Source organism: Homalodisca vitripennis, chromosome 4, assembly GCF_021130785.1.
Source record: "Homalodisca vitripennis isolate AUS2020 chromosome 4, UT_GWSS_2.1, whole genome shotgun sequence".
NCBI lineage: Eukaryota > Metazoa > Arthropoda > Insecta > Hemiptera > Cicadellidae > Homalodisca > Homalodisca vitripennis.
In genome coordinates, this window is record NC_060210.1 from 23,195,255 (window position 1) to 23,221,990 (window position 26,736).

The following is a 26,736-nucleotide window of genomic DNA, read 5'->3' on the forward strand; positions in this document are numbered from 1 at the left end:
ATTACAACTGACTTGCGTAGTGAGTAAAGTAGTAGATGGATTTTCCAGTAGTGAAGTAAATTTTGTAGTTATCGGTATGGCTGCTCCTGCAGCCTGTACAAGATTTAGTGATAATTACGATCTCAAGGAGGAATTAGGAAAGTAAGTACTCTATTTATTAAATACTTACTCTAGATAACGTGTTTTTAATAATTAAGACCATTGACCTTTGTCGCAGCTATTCCCTGCAGTACATTCCCCGCTGAGAGCAGACGACAGTAAGCCTAGGAACTGGGATAAGGGGTGGCTTGAACCCTATTCTGTTTTCAAATGATAATATTCTGACACTAATTCTGTCAACAAATGATAAGTGTGCCGCCAAACGTTCGATTGTAAATAGAACCTGATGCACGTTGTTGAGTAGAGTTGGTGATTCCTGTGCTGTTTTAAACTCAGTATTGAACACAAGCCAATTTAAAATCCTGGGTCTCTGAACTAAAGAATCAGCCAATTCAATAAAAATAACATATTAGTTAAAACTAGCTACACTATATATGGTTATTTAGTCTAGAGCAAATACAATTAATGGTGTCATTTAAAAAATGCCAATTAATTTATTATATCTATAATATATAAGCTTATACTAGGCCTATTTAGTATACATATTATTAATATAATAAATTTAAAATAAGTTAGGCCAGTAAAAATGCTGTTGGTCGGAAATATTTGAGGTACTAGCCTAAGTGGAAAATTTTCAAAAGACACCAAGAAAAGTTGTCTTCATTTAACCTGATTTGGGTAGTTCAGGCCACTATAGCTCTTTGAATTTTGGATAAAACTGTTTGTATTATATGCAGTTTTGGGGGAGAAAGATTGTCTATTTTTCATCATTAGAGTAAACGAGAGCAAAATAATTTTATGTAGTGATGGTGAAAATGTAATAATTTGTTATTTAATAAATGTTTATTTGTTAATAGGTGTTTATTTATTCATTAGGCCGTATCTGATTGTAATATTTAGCTAACTAATGTAGATTATTATTGTAAACTTAATCGTTGCACTACTATATCCGTACCACTCTATTGTTTTTATTTATTAGGCTCCAGCAAAACTTTGAAAGCTTTAGGATTAGAATAGAGTGGAGTGAATAAAAAGGAATGTACAGAACATTCTTGATTTCTTTATTAATGTAGTAAGCTTGTTACGGTACTTAAATTTTATTTCATAATGACGTTTCCAAATATCATACATGATACTAACATAAGAAATAGGCTCTACTCAATTAAGTTAAATCAAAAACAATTCCTGGTAAATTTAGGAATATTAAGTAAGTTTACCATTTAGCAAGTCTTTGAAAGGGCTCGAAGTAAGTACAGTCTAGCCTGAGTGAAATTGTAATATTAACAAGAGAAAATTCATGTTTAAAATGTTGTCATTTAATTAATTGTAAATCTCTGATGAAGCCACTAAATACAACTTGAAATTATGTATTTGAAGTTGTTAGATTTTACAATTAGTATTTCACACATATTTTATGGCTGAACCTAGCAACTACGTCAAGAGTGTTAGAGAATAAAAACAAATGGCAGTGTGTACTTAAGTATTAAACATCCAAACATTGCCTTCCTGTTGTCGTGCATATTTCAGACATGAAAGAACTGATGTGGGGTTACAAATCCATGTGCCATTCACAGTACTGATATCTTCTATAGGTATTTCATAATTATTGCTCTCTACTACAATGTTTATGTGGCTACAGCCCTTCAAGCCCAAGCAATAACCTTCTTGATTAAATCAGAAAACGACAAGCTGTTATGATTGAGTACGATAGTTTGATCAGTTTGCCAAGCATCAGGCCAGGGGTGGTCGAAGCCAGAGACATTGAGTCCAACTCAGCGGACAGTATCATGGAAAAAGTCCTAGAAGTGACCTCAATGTTCTCTAAGTTACTTTTACCAAGCACAGAATTGTATGGTGCTGGGGTTCGAACTTGATGTTATATAAACCATTGCTATTAAGCCAAACACAAAATAAGTTAAATACCTGTAGTGTATACTCCAAAGTAATGTAATTTTTCCAGTTTATTTCTTACACACTAATAAATTAAAAGTTACAACCAATATTAATGACCAGTTAAACTTTGTATGTAGCATAATGGTAAATCTTGACAAGAAAATTTTACAGGTATATTTAGTTTAATTTTTTAGCTACACTATAACAGATAAACTTAAAAAACTTGAAATTTTAAACTAATTTTGAATTGTAAAAAAGTAAAGAAATGAGTCATTGTCAATAAAAACCTCAAGAGTTAAAACACACAGAAATGAACAATTTTCTGAAAGTAATTATACTTAAGGTGCATGCTAAATTTTGTAAAATTCAGACCTAATTTGTATGGTTACATTTATAATTAGAAACAAAAATTCTGTTTTTTTACATTTTGAATAAGAAGTCTTAGACTTTTGGGCAAATTCTTTATCTGACATACAGGGAGTACGTAAAATCAAACATTGTAGTGTGAGTTCATATTTAGACATTATATGATAAAAAATTACTTTTAAATCATAATAGTACAAATATGGCATTTTTTATTGTTAACGCAAAATATTCAGGTTCATATTACTAAACACACTCCTACGTAGTGTTCTATAATGGAAGACCAAAATTTAACTAATTGTTTCAGGAGATGTAAATAAGAAAAAATGTAATGGAGCACTTAATCAAAAATACTTTGTTTTTTGTATCTTCAAGCTCAAGAAAAATAACTTACTTTGTGTGTTTTAAATGATTTAATCTATGAAATTAAGTATGTGTTGTGTGACAGGCTTTGCCAAGGTTGAATGACAAATTTCTAACTAGTCTATATATTATTCCATTCTCAAGATGTCATGCGGACAGATAGACAGGCAGACATCATACATAAAAGAAATCTTTACATCTCCCCAACAGACAAAATGTATCTGAAGGAAACAGGATTTTTCCGGACATTTGCCATCGTTCAGTGAAACAATAAATCAGTAACACTATGTTTCGAGATCTGCAATCTGATCTCTTCTTCAGGTAAAGAACTAACCTAATACATAATATTACAAACTAGGTTAAAATAAACAAATCTTACCAAAGCGTTGTGGCACGCCTAAGTCAGGAATCACAACCTACATGTTGTTTGTCAACTTCACTAACTCTATAAACATGCACTTAATAAAAAACTATACAAAACACTAATCATTAAAACTGAACTACGGAATACAGGTCACAATACGTCTTCATTCGTCTACTAACCACCTACGACTGTGGTTTTCAGTTTGTTTACAAATTTATGTATTCTGCTGTTTTCTCGTTGCCATGAAGGTTAGCCATATACCAATGTAAAAATATTTGCTAACGATCAGCCAAATCCCATGAAGTGACATAGAACTCAGTGTTTGTTGCCTATGTAGAAGTGAAGCTTCATGCAGAGTTTCAAGTTCATAATGTAACAGTTTGTTTTTGAGATATCATGAGAACAGACAGACATAGATGAAATATCAGCCCTATGACTGATAGACTTCGATTATGCTCAGCCAATTAATATAATCTAAAACTATATAATCCTTGTAAAAATTCATAATTTGTAAAATGTTAATCTCTAACGTTATAGTAATGTTGTACTCTCTACAATTAAATACATGTCACTGGTTTATTAAAAAAAGTACAGATATTGGTATTTATATTATGTATGATATGCATGGCAGAAGAATTAAATGAGCAATTGTGGTGGAGATTTGACGATAACCTATAACGAAGCCTTGTGTGTGATGTATGACCTCAGTGAAGAGTGGGGTGAAGTGGTTGCACTCGGAGTCTGTTGGTATTAATTACATTGTCATGTCTACTTGGCACCTCACCTCCTTTGTTTCTTCAGCATACTTCAATATCCTGCTTGTTATTTGTGTTCCACTCAGATTCTCCTTTAAAGTCGAACGGTTTGAACATTGACATTGGTGCCTTATAGTAAATATAATTTCATGTTCAGGATATAAAAAACAAACTTAAAAATACATTTCTGAGTTTTAGAAAATATCGCTGTACAAGGCAATTAAAAAAGTACATTTCTAACACCATTTATTTCAAATAGAAATGTTAATGGAATACATTTTCTGCATTTTTAGACAGATAATAAAATAAGTATTTTTTTAGGTATCTTTGTTTAAATTCAGTACATTTTTATACTAAGCAAATGTGCTTAGTATAAAAATCTCTTTGCCACAATCACTCTGTCAACCTGTGCCACTGCAAAGTCCCTTTTTGGTACTTACGTATTATCCGGTCACTATTTTTGGAACAGTTTTTCATATCGGGGACCTAAAAAATTACAATATCAGAAAGAACAAACTTTATTTGACGTACTGTGAAAATTACATGTCATTTAAGACGATCGGTTCTTGTTTCCTGCTCCTAAATGGAAGCGATGTCGGCGAGAAGGAGGCCACTCTCTTCCCATCTAGTTTTTGTTATTACGTGATATAAGCAGGTTTAGATTAGGTTATCATAAATTTGTTACTAGTAGTACCAAATTTAAAGAAGAAATTTACAAGCGCCCACGTGATCTGAGCTTGAATTTGGGTACTGTCTTGAGGGATGTTTTTCTTTTTTCGCCAGAAGTGCGGGAAAGCGCCACCGAAGCCCGCAATGATGGCCAGGGGCATTTCCGATCGGTACATTTCCGACCTCAGATAACGTCCTAGATCGTCCAACTTTTCCGACGTCAGATCACGGTCGGCGATTTGGCTCGTGATCTCAGGTAGGGAAAGTACCGATCGGAAATGCAACTGGCCATCATTGCGAGCTTTGGTGGCACCTCCACTTATTTCTGTCGAAAATACATCCCTCGAGATACAGTAGTATCTAAATTCAAGCTCAGATGACGTCAACGCTCGTAAATGTCGACTTTGAACTTTTATATTAGTTATAATACGTATGCATGTATAGCCTATAACAAATGGTAGGTAGGGACAGAGTTGCCACTTTCCCGCCGACATCATTTCTTTTCGGTAGGCAGAAGACAAGAACAGATTGTCATTAAGACATGCAATGTTCGCAGTAAGTGAAATAACGTATTTTATTTCTAATAATGTAGTTTTTTTTTTGGTCGCCGGTAAGAAAAACTGTTAAAAAAATAGTGGTCTCTGGATTATACCAAAGTGCACATTTTTTAAATTAGGTAGTGCTCAAAGCTACTATTGCCCCTGATAAGTTTTATATTTTTTCTTTATCAACACAGTACTTTGTTCTTGTCTATGTATGTGGATGTAAAGTAAAGAGTGTAAAGAATGTAAAGAGAAAATATGTTGAAGGTTTTTCTACTAAAATTACTACTACTAACACACACGCACACATAAATACTATTCTTAAGTTATATTTTGAACTTTTTGGTTTAAAATTAATTAATGATATATGTGGCAATTGTTTTAGTTAGATTTAACAATTGTATAAGAAAGTAGTTTTACTTTCTGGAATGTTTTAAAAGACATAATGGTATTTTACATCTTTCCTACACAATAAAACCTTAACATTATAACATGCACCATTATATTATTTAGTCCGTAAAAACTGTAGCAACAGCTTTAAAGAAAAATATAAAGTTCAGGTTTGAAATCTCTTTTACTGAGAAGATAAAATTAATATTGATGAAAAGTGATTAGGCTATTATTATTAAGTGAGTTTTTGGCATTAACTTTATTGTTTTAAATTTTATTAATTTAAATTTTGTTTGAAAATATATTTAGTTTTTGATAAAATTTTTAACTATCCCATTTGTACCGTTTCTGAGTATTGTGTTATTACAGGCAATTCCAGTGTTGTTTGTCTACTTTTGTAGAAATACGTGTAATTAATTCGAATCTGATACAATTCATTATTCTTTTAACTATATAGTTTTATACTTTTAGGTTTCAGATTTTATTTTCCAATGTAACTTTAAATATTGAGTCATTAAGAGGAACTAAAAAAGTACTTTAAGTTATACTTCTAATTTGAATTTGTTTTATAGATCTTGCTGAACATTTTTATATATGATACATACAATAAATAATATGTTATGCATACTTTCTTTACAAATTAAATAAATGTTCTATACTATGTTCTGTTTACTGAAGATTGTAATTTTCAATGTCTTAAACACTGGGAACAGCGATAAACAAAGTTGTTTTGCAGGTAAATCCTTTATTTTTTTTCTTATGTGAAAGATTACAATTTGATTATCTAAAAACTGTAGCAATATTTTTAAGTAGTATTGTTTTATTAAATAAAAACCTAGTTTTAAAAAGTAAATTAAAAAAAAAATTTATATTTCCTGGGAAGTTAAAACAAACTGGTAAAATATGGCATCAAAAGATTTCTTTTTTAATGTTCTTTTAAGGTGCTATAATGTAAAGATGTTACATAAAAATTGTTTGGGTAGAGTTCACCCTTTAGACAAGCAATGATAATAAAGAATGGAAAGTAAATTGTATGACAATATACAGCTCATATATGATCAGCTGGAAATTAAGTTATTGAGAAGGCAGTGACAGTGAACAGAGTGCCAGCAGCTGACAGACTTGACAACCTCACCAATTATCATAGTTAATTATTGGTGTATTGATTCCGCCGAAGATCACCATGGAAACTGGGCCCGGCAGTTAAGTGTGAGGGCGTCCTGCTGTCTGGACAAACTTGGTAAACACTGTTACCACTTTTTGTTTTCATCTGGCCAACTTGACCACTGTAATCCGGGCCTAATAGACCAACTTCGTCTCCACAAATGTTTCCAAGTAGCCTAATTAAATTACTTTCACATCATTATTTTTAACTTATCATTCACTTGTCACACAAATTTTCCTCACAGTTTTGCATGTTCGTATAACATTGTTCATTATTAACAGAGATATTTACATGCGAATTATCAAGGAATAAGAAGGGTCATGCTCACCAAGGGTTCTACTTATACTTGTCAGTAGGACTAAACAACGTTATTATCTTTCATCGTCTTTTTCTAAAGACCAAAGTTATAAGAATACAATTTATTGCAGAGCACTAAAAGAAATAAGTAATAAAAAAATAACTTTAAAGGAGATCCTGTCCATAATATAAAACAATTTCTATCCGTGGAATATCACCAATAGTTACCAATAATATCTGACTTGTTTTTATTACATTAGAGTGTTTTAAACAAGTTATATGATTAAAATTTTGTTTGACCATAAACATTCTCTACTAATCCCCTCCAGTTTGATTTGTCATATGGTGTACTTCGTTATTCAGATTATTTAAAGTTTGGAATGGAAGTGAAAGTTTTAATGTAAACAATTTCTTTCCATGGAAGTAGAATTTTGTCATAAACCTGTATTTATATCTCTTTTTTTAACGGAGATGATACATTTAAAAACTCCCTGGAGACTGTTAGACAATCTGTAAAAGTAATTTCCTATGGACAGGCGCGATTGTAACATATTTTACACATGTGAAATTGTAACATATTTTACACATATGAGAGTTCAACATTGAATAATAATTATTTCTTTATTTTTGAGTTAAAAATCACTAAAACCTGCAAGTAATTGTTTATACTCCAGGTCAGTATACTGAGGAAGCAGTGCCAGTTGTTATCATATTCCATATTGTTATCTTATTCATATAGTTGTTAATATTTTGCTTTACAGAATATTTTTTAGTCTTTAAGGTTTTGTTAGTTTTAAACATTTGTACTTAATGGTTTATGTACAATGTAGGAGTTAGTAAATGGAATAGCTGTGTAAATATAAAATTGGAATGCTTAATAGAAACCATGTGCGAGTTAGGAACTTTCAATAACTAAATACACAAGACTGATAGATAAAAAATAAAAGATTTTATATAAATACTGAAATGCATGATGCATTAAAAGTTTTAAGCAGTATGTATGTGGTATATGGCCTTGGTTACAAGAGTTGCAACACACCCTGTATGGCATTCTGTAAGTAGGATATTTCCTCTATTGTGGACCGATCTTACTGCCCTATAAACAGATCAGGTGAACTATTAAATTGGTTCAAATTTAGAATCTATAAGTGTTTAGTAGCAATTGGCTCTCTATGTTATTGGGATCATTTGGGTTACCTATAAATAGACCCATTCAAAGGTTTGTTGGAGGCTCTTTCTAACATAATCTGTTTGGTCTGTTGTAAGTGAGTGACTTCATTGATATAAGTCTGAAACATATTGTTGGATAAAATACAATTTACAAATCTTATAGAGCTAGTTTTCAAAGTTTATGTTGATTTATATTTACTTAAAAAAAAAAAAAAATGTATTACTTAAATTTAAAAGTTGTTTCTTTTGTAGTCTAGTCCAGATTGTTTTTGTTCTAAATCTGAATAAAAATTTCCATAATGGTGATAAAAACAGATTTACTTATACAAATTAAATAACTGTGTCATGGCGCTCTGGAGTCATGCACTAGTTTAATTATTTACCTGAAGAAGGGATCAGATTGCAGATCTTGAAACGTAGTGGTACAAATTGTATTGTATCACTGAACGATGATAACCAATGTCCGGAAAAATCCTGTTTCCTTCATTAATGGATTATGTTCACTGTGTTTGTATAAAATAAAGATTTGTGCCAGTTTTTTATAGTTGGCTTATGAAAATATCTGCTTATTATAAAACTTTACGTAATTTATTTTTTTATCTCTTTTAAACTTTCCAGAAACTAAAAACTTTTCCCATGAAAAGAAAGTAAATGCCTATCGTTGAAAACAAAAATAAATTTTGTGATATTTGATTGTGTTATCCATTTATTATTGCCTTTAAATATTGTGAAGTGAATTGTTAGTTTTTGAGTCCTAAAACAGCATTTATTAAATATTTTAGGTAATTTATATTATTTTTTAAACACTATTTGTATAATATTGGTGTTATAGTTATTATGTATTTTGTGCTAACTTTTGTAGGTGCAATTATTATATCTTTAACTAATCATTATCAAAATTAATTATTAAAATAACTGACAAAGCAAATCTATGAAAACCAGCAGTGAAGTAAAATACTATATAAAGAACACTTACATTCTTCATTAGGAAGGTGAAGTGGTACCAATTTCATAGCCTAGATACACACCAGTTAGAACAACATTTCACAATATCTTGAGCAGCTGAAACATGTGTGATACATAAAGCATTCATGCATGCACTGCTGTCATATGTTAAAGTGACATTTTACGTCAGGCCTGGGTCTCTAGAGTCCTGGTAGTCATGTATATAAAGATAAAGAGCATGTAACATCTCCTGCATCTGGCTGGCTCATGTCTTACGAGTTATTGTCCAGTCTCTAGTATTTCACTCACATTCTTATAGCCTCTTGTAGCAAACAATCCCGTGTTCATTCCCTCTGATATTTTGTAAACTGTTATTTCTTCTACCAAGCAATTTAGTTTATTCAGATTCAGTAATTCACCATTCAAAAAGTTGTTAAAATTTTATTTGTTAACTTTTTATATGAATACTTTCGACAATGTTAGTAGTATGAGTTTCATCAGTTAAATATTGCATATTGCAGTCTCAGCATAGTTTTATACAAGCATTTATCGTAAAGCCATTTATCATCATCCAGCTTTGAAATTTTGATAATTTTAACAAATATATTTACTTAAAATCAAAATCAAATGTATGAAATAAGTTTTATATTTATATTTTATCAAGTCTGTCTTTTTTTAATTAAATGTTCAAAACTATTACATTTTAAATATTATTAAGTAGTTTAATTCTTGTATTTATTTTATGGTAACTGTTATTGTATGATATTGATGAAATAAACAAAACATTTTTCATCCTACCTATAATATTACAGTTATTTGTAATATTTTCAATAAAATACTGGAATCCATATCAATACATTTTAGATCTGTCCTATCAGCAACAAATTAAGAGACTTCACAACATAATGGTTTTCTTCTTCTATGGAATGGCCTATTAACAATGCAATTAAGCCTCAAGGGCCTTTTGCGCACCCTACAAGCACACCATGAGGCCTACCAGTCTACAGTTTCAGCAGTTCCACAAACCACCGAAAACAACCTATCAGGTCCTCCTGGGGAAATTCACCACCCTTGTCCAAACTACCAAAGATGGCATACTGCTCCCTTGCTATTGCAGGACAATTAAAGAGCAAGTGTTCAGTTCAGATGACCATGTCCCGTGAGGAACATTTAACTTTAACATTATGGTTAAATTCAAACAAATAATAGATGTTTTAATATAAGTTTAAATATAGTATAACGACCCTTAATTAGTAATAAACTATGAGGAATGAGATATATTAACTTAATGACATTAAATAAATTTCAAATCAGGATAGCAATTATAATTATTTACAATGTATCCTTACTCCTATAGACAGTATAAAACCAGCAAGTACATTTATTATACCCCAACACTTCTGTCCTAGATCCTACCTAGACCTCTTCCCAACTTTATTATATGATTTCTCTGGAATATTAAGGCATGTTATTTATCTCAAAACTACCTGGACATTCTCCCATCTTTATTACATCTGATGTTATTTGACCATTAAAAGATATATTTCTCAGACCATACCCTGATATCTCAGCTTCATTACATCATCTGATGTTATTTGTCCATTAAAACTATATTTCTCAGATCACCCTAATCTCTCAGCTTCGTTACATCATCTTATATTGCTTGACCACCAAGAGACTTTCTTCTCAGATCCCAGCTTCATTGCATCTGATTTTGTCTGACTGTTGTGTCTTCTTTCTCAGAAGTTCGGATCTTCTCTCAGCTTTAAAAACACTAGTGTTAAAAATAACATAACTTTAATTTTTGATAAATTATAGACCAATCAATTAATGAAATACAAGATGTAAGTGTAACTTTCAAACTTTCATGTTTTTTTCTCATGGTCATTTTCAGATTTTTATTTCAACAATCAAGAACTTTTATTCTTTAACGTGAAAAAATAATTTTATGTTCCCAATACCATGAGATGGCAAAGTGTTACTGACCAGTGATGTTCTACCTGAGTCTGGTATAAAAGAAAGGATAAACACTGTTTAAACTGCAATTACATTTTTAAAGGTATTACAAGAAAATTACAACAGAGAGCTACTGGAAATAATTTTATTAATTAGTAGATTGTATTAGAATGACCACTTTCTGTTTACGTTTTACATCTTAGAAAAGGGATAACGTTTGTACCAGTTTTTTGGTACCATCTATTTTTAAGCTTATCGTGTTAATAGCTAGCTGGTTTCCTGAATGTTTGTAGAGGAAAATGTTATATTTTTCAAGTAGAGTTACATAAAATGACTTTGTAAGCAGTCTGGCAAAGTTAATGTGAGTTAATCTGTTGTTAGCTGAACATTTAACTGTGTACTAATGTGATCAGCATTGAGACCACATTGACCCATCTGAAATTGTAAGCCAAACTCTGGTTTGTGTTTCAATACAAATTGAGTACTTTGTTTACTTTAGTTAGGTATTTTTAACTTGTGAGTTATAATCATATAAATAATTAATATTTCTTATTAAATAACATAATTCACAACTAATATTTACGTAGAAAACTACATAAAGACAGATAACTGTTCATAAGTGTTTTTTGTTACTGCTCTTTGTTTTGAAGTACAAATAAATTGAATCAGAGCAATATTTGAGCTCAAGGATTATAATATTTCAATTGGATACCTCGGTGAAGAGATAAGTTAACATATTGGCCTCTTGAATGTCAATAGCTGATACGATTTGTCAATACAGCCATGATTACTGCTGGTGATCTATCCATATTCAACTTAAATTTATATTTTTAATATCAGAATATGTTTGATGGATTCAGTGTGTATTTTTCAAAAGGTATTTCATAAGCTCCCTCAGTTGTCTTATTTTTGGACAAATCCTAGGTTTGGTATAGAACAATGTGATTCACACTACTCTCAGAGATGTATCACTAGTGTGGGAGTGCATCAATGCTCCAGTTTGGGACCTCTTGTTTTTCTGTTTTTCTGCTACGTATATCCACTCTGTAATTTGATGCCCAGCTTTATTGTGAGATATTGAAATCTTTCACCAATCTCCGAAGTTGCAGACCATTTAGTTTAAACTAATTATTCACTTTGCTGCGAGTTGGGATGAAATAAATATTCTGATGAATCTCAACAAATTTGTATTAATATTACCTGTCTGTGAAGTTGTAACACAACTAAATAGACACTTCTTATCTTGTTGGCTGATTTATATTTTTATTTATGAATATGACGTTTGGTTTTAGTTTGTCTAGCTAAAAAGAGACCTGTGGAAAATGTGTGGTATGTTATTTTTTAACATTTTTGTACCCTCTTGCCTCCAAAATGTTTTAATAACATGCTCCTAGACAACCATTGGCCTATCAGAAATAATTAAGTAACATTAATTTGTTAAGTGCCCAATTTAGGGTCTGATGGATAAGTGCAAATAAACATCAGTCTACTTCTGAGAGTATTTGTGAATAACAATGAAGATGAATATTTAGTTAAATAAATTAATCTTTTAAAGCTTGTTATATTTTTGCAGTAATGGTTATTGGGTATTATAAAAATAATTATATTTTATCAATTTATTTGGGGTGTAATCATGATTTTACTGTTAAGTTCAAAACAAAGGTAATGCGTGTAGTTTAGAATCCTGAAATTATTGAGTTAGATTATTTCTGTTCTAGTTAAATTTGCAGTGATATAAACTTAATCACTTTTTCTTGATTGTTACACGAAGCTATATAATAATATTAGGATAAGTAGATTAGGATTTGTGGTTCAATACACTGTTTAGACAACATGTGATTTCCTGTCTTGTAATCTATTCAGTCCACAAAACCACCTCTACACACTTCCTCAGTCTAGAGTAATCTTTCAGTGGAAATGACCACACCTTTTTTGCCTTTTCCTTATCAGTTGACAAGCCCAGGCCATTAGCTGTGCTTCACTGTTCTCTATAAACTGTTATTCTCTGCATTCTGCATCCACCATTTCTACTGCTTGTAAAGATAACTACATAATATTTTAGAAAATTTTCAATTTAGTGTTTCCAAAAACACTATGTTTGATAGTGTGCAATTTTGTTCTTTCATTATTTATATGAATAAAAACGAAATAAGGTTAAAAAAATTAAAAACATGGGGTACAAAACAACAACTCATAGGCCTACATCAAATTTACAAAAGCATTCTAATATGTTTGAGATGAACCTAAAACATGTTCTTCTCTTTGATTTTTTTTGTCACAGTAATTCGAAGTAATAAAGATCAATTTTTAAAGATGCCCACACAAAAACTTGGCAATGTAATACACACACATGTATATATACAGTACATTTCTTCGCTCACTACCTATCAGAAGTACGTAAAGGCTTGGAACAACCATAGTCAAAGACTTGCGGAAGGTATATCCTGAACTGTGAATGTGGTTTTGTCCATTTTACTAATAATCAAGCAAAAATGTTTTAAACCTGTCAACTAGTGCTAACACTCTGACAGTCTAAAGCTGATAGAGGGCAGGGAACGAAGTTTGAAAAGTGGTATACCAGCTGACCTGCTTGCAGACCATCTCAGTGAATATTTATACAAAAGAGAGGTACAGTTTAGTGGAAGAGGATGCTTTCAACCATTTCTTGAAAGTGGTTAAACATAGCTACCCATGAGAAAACATGGTACTGCAAAGTTCCTATTTTCTATTGTAAAATTTGTTATATTAACATTTCTTGTTTATTCCAAATGTTTCTTATATTGCTATCATTTCTTAATTATATATGAGTTTTTCCTATTTTTATTATAATTATTTGTTATTATTTATGAGATTGTCACGGTATATATTAAATTCATTATTTTAAATTCAAATATATGGTTGTTATTCAGGTCTACAGATACTTTGATATCGATTGATAGTCTAGTATTCAATATACGAATATTATGTATCGATGGTTATGGTAATCAATATGGTAGGTTATGGTAGGTCGTTTATTGTACTCTGTCCTTAATTTTTAGGTGTACTTTAAACCAATGTGTTCGTACAAACCTAAGTACTTCTGACAATAGAGTTGTAACTTGGACTTTAGGAGAAGCATGAGTTGCTTGGAGAATGGGGGAACACTTCATAATTAACAAATAAAATAATCTAACCTATAGAGGTAAGTTTAATTGTGTTTTATCTTTCTCTGGAGACAGTACTCAAATTGATTGCAATTATACTGTTTATATTCTCCCCAGCAAATACTACACTGAGAAATGCATTTCTGTTATTTCATCATGAAAAACCAAAAGGAACAATATGGAGTTATATACTAACAAGGAATAAAGTGAGGTATTTAGTAAGCATCTGCAGCCGAGCTCTCTCGTAACGTTAGCCCGAGCAACAAGTGAGGTCAAAAACAGGTGATTCGTCAAGGGGATATCAGCTGTCAGGTGTCTCACCACACCCCTCTCCCACACACATCTCTCACACTCTTCTCCCTTCATATTTGTACCCATCCATGAAAGGTGTAGTGCTCAGGCAGCCGAGCTCTCTCGTAACGTTAGCCCGAGCAACAAGTGAGGTCAAAAACAGGTGATTCGTCAAGGGGATATCAGCTGTCAGGTGTCTCACCACACACCTCTCCCACACACATCTCTCACACTCTTCTTCCCTTCATATTTGTACCCATCCATGAAGTGTGTGGTGCTCAGGCAGCCGAGCTCTCTCGTAACGTTAGCCCGAGCAACAAGTGAGGTCAAAAACAGGTGATTCGTCAAGGGGATATCAGCTGTCAGGTGAAGGAAACAGGATTTTTCCGGACATTTGCCATCGTTCAGTGAAATAATAAATCAGTAACACTACGTTTCGAGATCTGCAATCTGATCTCTTCTTCAGGTAAAGAACTAACCTAATACATAATTACAAACTAGGTTAAATTAAACAAATCTTACCCAAGCGTTGTGGCACGCCTAAGTCAGGAATCACAACCTACATGTTGTTTGTCAACTTCACTAACTCTATAAACATGCACTTAATAAAAAAACTATACAAAACACTAATCATTAAAACTAAACTGACTTAGGCGTGCCACAACGCTTGGGTAAGATTTGTTTAATTTAACCTAGTTTGTAATTATGTATTAGGTTAGTTCTTTACCTGAAGAAGAGATCAGATTGCAGATCTCGAAACGTAGTGTTACTGATTTATTATTTCACTGAACGATGGCAAATGTCCGGAAAAATCCTGTTTCCTTCACAATCCTTCCATCGTCAAAAATAACCTTCAAGCTGTCAGGTGTCGCACCACACCCCTCTCCCCCACATGTCTCTCACACTCTTTTCATATTTGTAACCATCCATGAAGTGTGTGGTGCTCAGGCAGCCGAGTTCTCTCGTAACGTTAGCCCGAGCAACAAGTGAGGTCAAAAACAGGTGATTCGTCAAGGGGATATCAGCTGTCAGGTGTCTCACCACACACCTCTCCCACACACATCTCTCACACTCTTCTTCCCTTCATATTTGTACCCATCCATGAAGTGTGTGGTGCTCAGGCCGAGCTCTCTCGTAACGTTCAAGTGAGGTCAAAAACAGGTGATTCGTCAAGGGGATATCAGCTGTCAGGTGAAGGAAACAGGATTTTTCCGACATTTGCCATCGTTCAGTGAAATAATAAATCAGTAACACTACGTTTCGAGATCTGCAATCTGATCTCTTCTTCAGGTAAAGAACTAACCTAATACATAATTACAAACTAGGTTAAATTAAACAAATCTTACCCAAGCGTTGTGGCACGCCTAAGTCAGGAATCACAACCTACATGTTGTTTGTCAACTTCACTAACTCTATAAACATGCACTTAATAAAAAACTATACAAAACACTAATCATTAAAACTAAACTGACTTAGGCGTGCCACAACGCTTGGGTAAGATTTGTTTAATTTAACCTAGTTTGTAATTATGTATTAGGTTAGTTCTTTACCTGAAGAAGAGATCAGATTGCAGATCTCGAAACGTAGTGTTACTGATTTATTATTTCACTGAACGATGGCAAATGTCCGGAAAAATCCTGTTTCCTTCACAATCCTTCCATCGTCAAAAATAACCTTCAAGCTGTCAGGTGTCGCACCACACCCCTCTCCCCCACATGTCTCTCACACTCTTTTCATATTTGTAACCATCCATGAAGTGTGTGGTGCTCAGGCAGCCGAGTTCTCTCGTAACGTTAGCCCGAGCAACAAGTGAGGTCAAAAACACGTGATTCGTCAAGGGGATATCAGCTGTCAGGTGTCTCACCACACACCTCTCCCACACACATCTCTCTTACTCTTCTTCTTTTCATATTTGTAACAATCCATGAAATGTGTGGTGCTCATGCAGCTGAGCTCTCTTGTAACATTAGCCCCAACAACAAGTGAGGTCAAAAACAGGTCATTCGTCAAGGGGATATCAGCTGTCAGGTGTCTCACCACACACCTCTCCCACACACATCTCTCTTACTCTTCTTCTTTTCATATTTGTAACCATCCATGAATTGTGTGGTGTGGTGCTGTCTGTTAAAATTTCTGTTTCTCAAATCAAAACATCCTTTATTCCATATAACATATTACAATGCATTGGTTTGTGTCAACTTAGTACAATCATGTGTAGAGAACAATTTACATAGGAACAAAATACATAGGAAGGACTAAATAAATTACGTATTGCTATTAATGTAGTCATCTACAGAATAGAAACAGTGTTCAATAAGATAAGTTTTAAGCATTCTTTTAAAACAAAATAAAACTTTTTCAGCTCTAAGGAAGAGCGTTAAAAAGGGACGTGGCATTGTAAAAGGTGTGATGTTTAAAAAAAGTAGTGGAATGGTAAGGAATATTCAGTTTATGTTTTTGTCGAAGACTATATCCCAACTGAGGAACAAGGGACTGGAAAACACCATGGTTCTGCTGGAAGAAAATCGAGGTTTGAAAAACATAAATGCTTGGGAAGGTAAGCAATTTAAGTTCTTTAAAAACAGGCTTGCAAGTCTCCATTCAACGGATGCCACTACCATTCTCACTGCCTTCTTCTGCAAGACAAAAAGCACTTTTGTGCGACAACTTTCCGATCCCCAGATTGTCACCGCATAGGAAAGATAAGGGAAAATTAGAGCGTAGTAGGTTGTTAAGAGGATCGCAGCGTTTGTAAAAGGTGCCAGTCTACGAAGCACAAAGATTCCAGAACAAAGCTTACGTGCTACATAATCAATGTGGGATGAAAAATTCAGGTTTCTGTCTCACAATTAAAGCATAGTTCATATAGCAGAGCATTATGTGTACTATACTTTGACACATGTGTACATGTTTTCAGGAAGCAATGCTTGGGTTTAAAGTATTTTGAAAATTACGTAAAGAATTTAATGTGAAACTTGTGTTTTGGTTCTATATTAATTTCAAATGTTTCTAAAAACGTTACTTAAAACACTAACATGTCAAATCGATACAATATTAACACTTTAACCGTTCATTAAAATACCCTAAATCATACTGTTTGTTATAGATACAGTATATATTAGTTGGGATATTAGGTTTTTTGTAACAAAACTAATTACAGTAACTTTTTTATTTCAAACTATCCAAATTATTTAAAACATACAGAACTAAATCATAGATGTATACATTTATTATTGTTTGTATTTTTTAAAGTTCTTGAATACCTTTACAGTGATCTCTGGAATGTTCCCTATCAATTTTTTCTTAAGCTTTTGTAAAATTAAAATTTGTTGAACCCTGGGTTTGTCACCCCAAAAAATCAATACGCATCTTAAAAATGATTGAAAATGTGCAAAGTAGGTTGTCATTACATAGGTTTTTAGAATGACAATAGTTAAGATTACTTAATAGATACTTAACACTAATTTTGGTTTTAACATAATCAGAATGAGTGTTCCAGTATAATTGGCTATCTATATAAATGCCTAACAATTTACTAAAAATCACTAAGTTACTATTTAAATGCATTTATGGGATTTGAGGCTAAAAAGTATATTTTGGATTTTTTATTGTTGAGAGAAAGACCATTAAAATCAAAACCACATTCCTGCATTCTGTATGATCTTATGAAAAGACAACCTTTCCAGTTCATCAAGCTTATAACTTGTATTTAATAAATTGGTGTCACCTGCATACAATATTGTTTTACATTTTACAGAAAAGAGTAAATCATTAATATATAGATAAAAAACTACCTAAAACTGACCCTTGTAGAAGACCCGACTCCTCATGAACGCCTCCTGATGATGAAAAGATCAGGTTGGCTGACACAGTCAAACACTTTTTTTAAGATCAAATAAGATGACTTAAGCATAGGTTTTGTTTTCAAAGGCTTCATAAATTTGTCTCAACAAGTTGTCCAGGGCATCTGTTGTAGATCTTCTTTTCTAAAGCCAAATTGTAATGTATCAAGCAGATTAATATTTTCAAAAAATATTTACTTGTTCATAAACTAACTATCATTTCAATAACTTTAGATAAAACTGGTATATTAGAGATAGGGTGATAACTATCAGGCTGATTTGTTTGAGCCTTTTTATAAATTGGACAAACCCAGGATATTTTAAGTAGGTCAGGAAAATCCCTCTTCCTCCTGAACTCTATTGATACAGAACAGAAAAGGATAACTAAAACTTAAAACTAGTTTTTTAAACAAATTGTTGGATGTATTGTAACAATCTAAACTGTTGTTTGATTCATATTTTTTATAGCCCTTGCTACATCATCAGGGGTCACAATTTTCAAACTAAATTTTACATGGTATATATGGATTATTTTCATTAATTCACTAGATGTAATTATAGGTTTATTTAAGTCACTTTTTACTTTAATAACAAATTTAATGACAGATTCATTAATGATGTGGAGATGAATATTACATTTTTATTGTTTACCAGTCACAATCATTCTTTATAATGATTTTTATAATTAAAAATAATTTTTAAGACATAAGGTTATTCTTAAAAAGATTTTTTAGTTATTGTGTGCTTAACCTTGATTTCAATCCTCAAAAAGTAGTGCTCTATTTTTTTTATATTAACAATTAATTAAAAGAGAAAAAAATATTGTTAAAAAAAAACAAATTTTTATTACCCACTTTATTTAACAGATGTGTTGCTGGTTTTTTTTTTAACTTGAACGTGCAGATTGGCCAAAAATATATGTTAATGGTTCAATGTTTTCTAATGTAGCCTATATATTTCCATAATTTTGAAATATTACATTATGTAGGATGTATGATTTTGTACAACAATAAAAAATTATGATCTAGTGGTATGAAAAGTATAAAAGCGTAATACTTTGCATAGGCCAAATTTAATGGCTAACGTGAGAAGTATGCTGTTAAAATGTAAAACAAATTTTATGTATAAGACAAATAAACTCAAATTTTTCACTAAATTTCAATTTTTTAAATACTAATTTAAATTTAAACTATTTATATATGTATACTGGTAACGTTCTATTTTTATTTGTACCAATTGTTAAAAAAGTCAAAGTTTATAGTGAGAAAAACTTGTAGTCCACAGGAATAGCACAAATAGGACTTGTGTAGGACAATCTATCCTTAGGAAAGGTCAGGGAAGTTACATGATTATTCCAGTCAAGACAATGATCAATATTACCTCCAGTAGTTCATCCACATCAGAGATGTCTATTTCTGTATCAATATAAGCAAAGATGGCCCCTAGCATATTTTTGCACTTTTAATTTGTTTGGTTTAAAAACAAATAGGTTTTTGTTTTTCCAGGATTTTATATCAGGTTGTTTTAAAGATAAAAAGGCCTAGCTATAATTTTTGTGGAACTCCATTAAGAGAAAATTCGGGTTTTGGCTTGACAAATGCAATTTTAAATTTATTTCGTGTGCAGCATTGTATTACTTAGTTAATTTTTTTCAGATAGGAAGTGAATCACTTATTTTTTCCAAGGAAAAATATATGAATTGTAATTACTAGGTTTATAACCATCCAAAGGGGTTTACATTTCTGCATTGAGTTGATTTTTTAGTGCATTGCCTTGATTTTGTACATATTTAAGTATGTGATTGTCGGTTAATCCATTTAAAATTTTTCATTATTAAGTCTATATTAAAGTACTAAAAGTAAGTCTAGATTTTTCTGTTCAATACGTATTTTTATCTTCGTACGTTGCCTTTTATTGGAGAATTATATATAACATTTTAGTGAATAAATTTGGAAATAGATATTTGTTTAATAACTTTTCCATAAGAATTAATTTTAACTGGTAGAGCAGTAAACATCTTGATAAATGATTCAGCTGTTTGCATTTTGTCAGCAATAAGTAATATCTGGGGAGTACTTCTGTGGTAGCAGTTAAGTTTTAAGATTCTTGTACATAAATTTCAGGAAGACAATGAATATCAGTTTGTCTGGCAATTCAATGTATCTGTAAGTTGGTTCCAAGGGCTCCCCAGAGCGCAATCGTACTGTACACCACATGTCTCACACAAATCACGTATTACCGTACACATTTTCTGGACATTTTTCAGTCAAGTGGGTTGAGCATAATTCCTTAGCTATTCTCTATCTTTTAAAGGGTTTAAAACAAGTGTGAAAATGCAGTTAAATTTACATTTATGTATTTCAAAGTGTAAAACCTTGTTATTGTTGTTCTAAAAAATGATTCACATTTGTATGAACTATTATTATGGAGTAACAAATAGTAATATGAATTTATTTTTGTTATTTTTATGATCACAGAAATGCAAGTTTTAGCACATCTTCAAGCTAATGTAAGTTATGATTAGCGTAAATTAATAAATAAACAAATCTTGTTGCTCATTTTAGAAAATTGTGGATTTTTTATCAACCAAATAGTATATTTCAGTAATTCTTCCATTTCTAAATTGATAATATTATAAAAAATTAAAGAAGCCTAATGGTGTTTGCCATTTTAAAATTATGGTTCATTTATATAGCACTACTAAGATTTGTAATAACTTTTCATTAATAAAATGAAGGGTCTCTAAACTGGCTCAGTAATTTGGATTTAGCTTTGTGACGGAGATTTTAATATTATTTTTAATTTATGACTCAAGAACTTTGTTCTTACGTACTTTTTAATAATTGTAATTTTTAATTTATTTATTTATGGATAGCTGCCTTTGTCCCCCATACGATATATATATATATATATATATATTAATAAAATATTAACGTTTTATTTTAAACAGTCGCTACTTACAAAACTGTCATTCAACATTGGCATTATTATTCTTTCAAAAATTTGAAGAATTTTTATAAAATATCAATTAATAAAATCACATTTAGATGTTAAACCGTACATCTAACTAACAGGCCACTGATAAAGCAGAGTACATAGAGGTGTGTAAGTTAGATGAAATGACTGAGAAGGGTCTGAGAAGCCTTGGAGTTGCTATCAAGGTTCCCCGGAGGACATTAGTTACAAAGGTCCAGTGATCCTATATTGACAAAGTGAGAGCAACCTCTCCCCACATTTATTACTTTAGTCTCTTAACTGTTGATTGTCAGAAATTGAACTGTATTGCATCTCCACATTTATTACTTTAGTCTCTTGACTGCTGATTGTCAGTAACTGAACTGTATTGCATCTCCACATTTATTACTTTAGTCTCTTGACTGCTGATTGTCAGTAACTGAACTGTATTGCATCTCCACATTTATTACTTTAAGTCTCTTGACTGCTGATTGTCAGTAACTGAACTGTATTGCATCTCCACATTTATTACTTTAGTCTCTTGACTGCTGATTGTCAGTAACTGAACTGTATTGCATCTCCACATTTATTACTTTAGTCTCTTGACTGCTGATTTCCAGTAACTGAACTGTATTGCATCTCCACATTTATTACTTTAGTCTCTTGACTGCTGATTGTCAGTAACTGAACTGTATTGCATCTCCACATTTATTACTTTAGTCTCTTGACTGCTGATTGTCAGTAACTGAACTGTATTGCATCTCCACATTTATTACTTTAAGTCTCTTGACTGCTGATTGTCAGTAACTGAACTGTATTGCATCTCCACATTTATTACTTTAGTCTCTTGACTGCTGATTTTCAGTAACTGAACTGTATTGCATCTCCACATTTATTACTTTAGTCTCTTGACTGCTGATTGTCAGTAACTGAACTGTATTGCATCTCCACATTTATTACTTTAGTCTCTTGACTGCTGATTGTCAGTAACTGAACTGTATTGCATCTCCACATTTATTACTTTAGTCTCTTGACTGCTGATTATTAGTAACTGAACTGTATTGCATCTCCACATTTATTACTTTAGTCTCTTGACTGCTGATTTTCAGTAACTGAACTGTATTGCATCTCCACATTTATTACTTTAGTCTCTTAACTATTGATTGTGTGTGTGTGTGTGTGTGCGCGTGCGCGCGCGCATGTGGGTGTGTGTGTCAGAAATCAGCTATATACTTGAAAGTTCTATGCAAAATCATTGTGATATGTACATGCGGTGTGGCGTTCTCTTACCTTAGCAAAGTAGATATTTTAAACTACATTAAGTAAGTTTTTTACTAGTTGAACAATATTTACTCTTATTTGTAAGCGTTCAGTATAATCCCTAATGACGGGCTGTATTTCACCTTATGATATATCAAGCTAAGTTTGCCAATGTTCATCTAAATCTCACTTTTATTGTCATAAATCATGAATGGCATAATGACATCAGACATGTAGAGAGATTTATAGGTAATAAATACCAAGTTGTGATAAAAACTGTTGTTGATCAGTTTGATACATGTGGATCGCATGGTAGGAGAGAAATTATTTGTATTTTGTGACAGCAATTTTTGATCATGTTTAAAATTATTTTAGTTAAATTTAAGATTCTATAATCATTTGTCACTGTACAGGTATGCCATTTATGCCATAATATATCAGACTTAAAATTATAAATTAATATTTCAAAGCCCAAACAAAATTAACTCTCTTTCTACGCATTAAGAAAAGTGCCAACCACTGCAGATGTAATTTGTTCTATTTTAAGAGCAAGAGAACAGAATGATCTACTTGTAGAGTAGCTCTAGAAGAATGTGGGCATAGACCTACCAGACAGGCCGCCAGAACACACAGCCGTCTCACAGTCCACACTGACTGCCATGACCAGGTCATCTCAACTATCTGATTCATGATTTAACAACTTGAGACAAAGGCATTCAATTACTTCTTGTACAGTAATGTGACAAACATTGCTTCCAGTGGATTAGGTTTTTGTTTCTTCAATTAACGATGATTGGTAATTTTGGTTAGTTATAATCTTATTAAATGCAGAGATTTGCACCGGTTAGTCAGAGTATGATTATCAATCAAAGTATGTTTCCGAAGATGCAGTAGAATTTATTAACCTATTGTAAGAATTTCTTATTGTATTGTAAGACTTCTGAAGCAACACTGTCAGGGTTTTTACTATAAATATATGAAACCAAATTTTGCAATTGTTAATAACTATAACATTTACTCTGACACTACTGTTTTGTTTGTTGAGACCTCAAGGCCTCAAAGATTATTACTTGACTTGATCATTGATTTTTTTATTTCAATCAAGTATATTTTTAAATTAATGGGTGAATCTTTTTATCGAGCAACTTATATTGTTGTTATATAGTTGTAGGGTTATGGATGAAATTTGTACTCTTAAAATTAAATCTCCTTTGCTCTGATGCTAGTGACTCGTGTCACGTAACAACTTTGCAATGTGGAATGGAAGAAAATTAATGAGTTGTGAGACCTCGAATTAGGTAGATGATGTCTGTATGCAGGTAGAGTAAGTAGTGATTGGTGAATACTGTGGTTTCGTCCAGTGTGCCATTGGCTGGGTGTCAGTAAAGCCTTACTCTGGCTAGAAAACATTTCATTTCTGTTCATCTGCAAGATATCTAAAGGATGACATGATCTATAGGCGAAAATTTCTATATGGGGCACATCGAGTTCCATGATGATGTACACCATAGGATTTCGCTGAGCGTAAGTGAACATTTTTATATTTATCTTTTGGGTAACCACAATGGCAGCAATAACCGTAAACAAATAATTTTATAGACAAACCGAATACAATCATATTACAATGATATTGTAATATGTAGTAACATACGATTAAGATATTTTACAAATATTTTGTCTGTGGACTTTTTATGTTGCATGACACTTAATTTCTACATACACAAGAATCAGTTCTATGATGGTTCAGCACGTTGAAGCCTATCACCTAGTAAGCTGGCAGAATTTCTCTTCATCTACCAGGGGATGTAAACATGTCTTTTCTGTATAATTGCCCTTCTGTCTGTCTGTACGACATCTTAAAAACTAAATGGGCTTTGAAGTTTTGCATGAACTCTTAGAGGAGTCCGCTTCGTGACACGTGTTGTGGCTTCGTGACACGTGTTGTGGCGTACAATACACTCAACTGATCTCTGCATGTGCAGTAATGTTTGTGTGTAAATGATTTTTGTTCATAACAGTTTTGTTCATTACTCAGCTTTGGCGGGCTTCGGAACAGATATTCAGCTGGGCCATGTCACCCCACCCCGTAGACGTGTGGTGGAGTCTGGGCCCCAGTAAAATTTTCTGAAAAAACAGGTCTGAGTACGGGCCTGATGCCAAGCAAAGTTTTTTGATTACACGAAATATTCTCTTACTTAATCCGATGCACTATTAAAATGTTTTGCACTCTTAGCCCTTAAAGCATACAGTAATATCTGTGTTGTCTTATTTTAGTTTATTGTGTACTTTATAGTTCTTGAAAATGCTGTGATGTGTAGGAACGTATAAGTGTATTGATTTATGACCGTCAGGAAACAAATTGAATTGCATGTTATATTAAAAATCAATGAAAAACAGTGTTATTCCTTTATTGACATTTTGTCTTACAATATAAGGTGCTACATGCGTATATAACTGTACAGCACACCCATATATATATTTAACAGTTAAATATATACTGTTAAACCAGTAAATATTTAAAAAAAATTTGTTTTATGTTTCTTCTTTCAAGTAATAGAAAATGATTTTATCATTGGCAAAAATTGAATTGTTTAGAACCTGTTAATACACACTTATTTAAACAAAGCCAAATTGTCTTCATTGCCTTAAGGGTTAATATTTAACATATTGTATTATGTGTTAATTACTTTGAAAGTTCTGATTTTGACTATTTTTGCAGGTGAGTAATCTACTAGATGTTTTCTGGTTTCTCCAGGTGGTATGTAGAACATTGTAGTTATCATGAATTTTGTAATAAAATGATTTTGAAATCAATAATTATTTGTGTTTGTATTTATTTACTGTTTGTGTTTTGTTTTAAACCATTTTGAAATTAAACTTAATCTCAGTTTCACTTATTCCCTTTTTACTGTTTTATAATACTGTAGTGAAAAATGTTTTAATTACATTGTATAGGATTGTTATGTTTGATTCAAGTTGAATGTCACAAAACAAGGAATTGAGGCTTACAGTAGCCATATACTAGAAACTTAAAGGACTTCAACATAATCCGTGGTTTTATGACCAAAACAGTAAGGCCAGGTTAGGCCAAGCATTCGTGCAGTCATGTAGGTTTTACACCCCCTCTGCCTATAAAAGGGGGGGGTCTTAATTGATTAGTTTGACACCAACTTATTAAAGCAAATCTTGAGATAGAGCCAGTCTATTATGTTGAGTTCTAAATTAGTCCCTACCTCTGGTTTTATATTGATGAACTTCCTGCTAGGGATCAATGCCTACCCTTATCTGCAGTACACAGTCACCTCAAGAATACTCAAGCAGAGCAATCAGTGATCCCAACTACCTGAAAGATTTCTTTCTTAACTCTCTATAATTCATCTTTCCAATAATTCTGATGGCCTATTTTTGAAGTTTGAAGACTTGCTCCATTTTGATTTTGACATAACTCCTCAAAGTCTACGCAAAATATGGATAGATAAGGCAATAATAGGCCATTTTTTAAACTCGTAATTGAACCTTACTTGCTTATTTTCATATATTATGGTGCTGATCTTATTTAGAAATATTGACTGTGTGTATGGATGTTTCAAGTTTTTTTTACAAAATAATACTAATGCTTTAAAAACAAATTAAGAATAACAATTATTCATCTTCAAACATGTTTCAGTTATTTTTAATTAAATATTTTTGCTGGAACTCACGAAACAGTTTATTAAAAAAATAATGTCCTCTTCATCGGTTTGAATTTTTATAATACGTAAGAGAAAGTATTTGTATGACACTTGGGGTCAAAGAGAAGACAGTTTGGTAAAACAGTGTTGACATGTACAGCTGGCGTATCCACCCCAACCGAGTTTCGTATGCATTACAAAAGTGTCAAACAAGGGTATTACTGTCCCTCAGACCCTCGATATTGTCTTTCACCTTATTTGACTTGCTCTGAAGCGTCAGAAGTGTTTCAACCTGTTTAATTGTTTGCCTCAGTTGATACCTAAGTATATTTATCTGGCATCTAGATCAAATTTGTGCAATACATTTTAATTGAATTTTTGTAAACACATTAAAAAATAATTTAAATGTAGTAATATTAAAAAATAACTGTGATATGATCTACAGAAGTACCTAGTTGAATTATTTGGTTTTATTATAATTGTGGAAAACTGTTGGCTTCTATCAAAGATAAATGATTATCACGCTGTTGAAACGTTCTTAACTCAATTAAATAAATTCGTGACATATTTAGGCCACAGAGTTTTTGTTTAAAGTCTGCAGAT

The 26,736-nt window shown here is 32.1% G+C and overlaps 1 protein-coding gene across 22 annotated transcripts in view; it reads left to right on the forward strand.

The window, feature by feature from the left end:
- The window catches only part of LOC124359040 (calcium/calmodulin-dependent protein kinase type II alpha chain), a 393,022-nt gene continuing 366,286 nt past the window's right edge, over positions 1-26,736 (forward strand). For all 22 annotated transcript variants that reach the window (XM_046811406.1, XM_046811401.1, XM_046811405.1 and 19 more), the window contains exon 1: positions 1-141. In XM_046811406.1, coding sequence (XP_046667362.1) covers positions 77-141 — 65 coding nt within the window. In that variant the 5' untranslated portion in view covers positions 1-76. The remainder of the gene's footprint in view (positions 142-26,736) is intronic.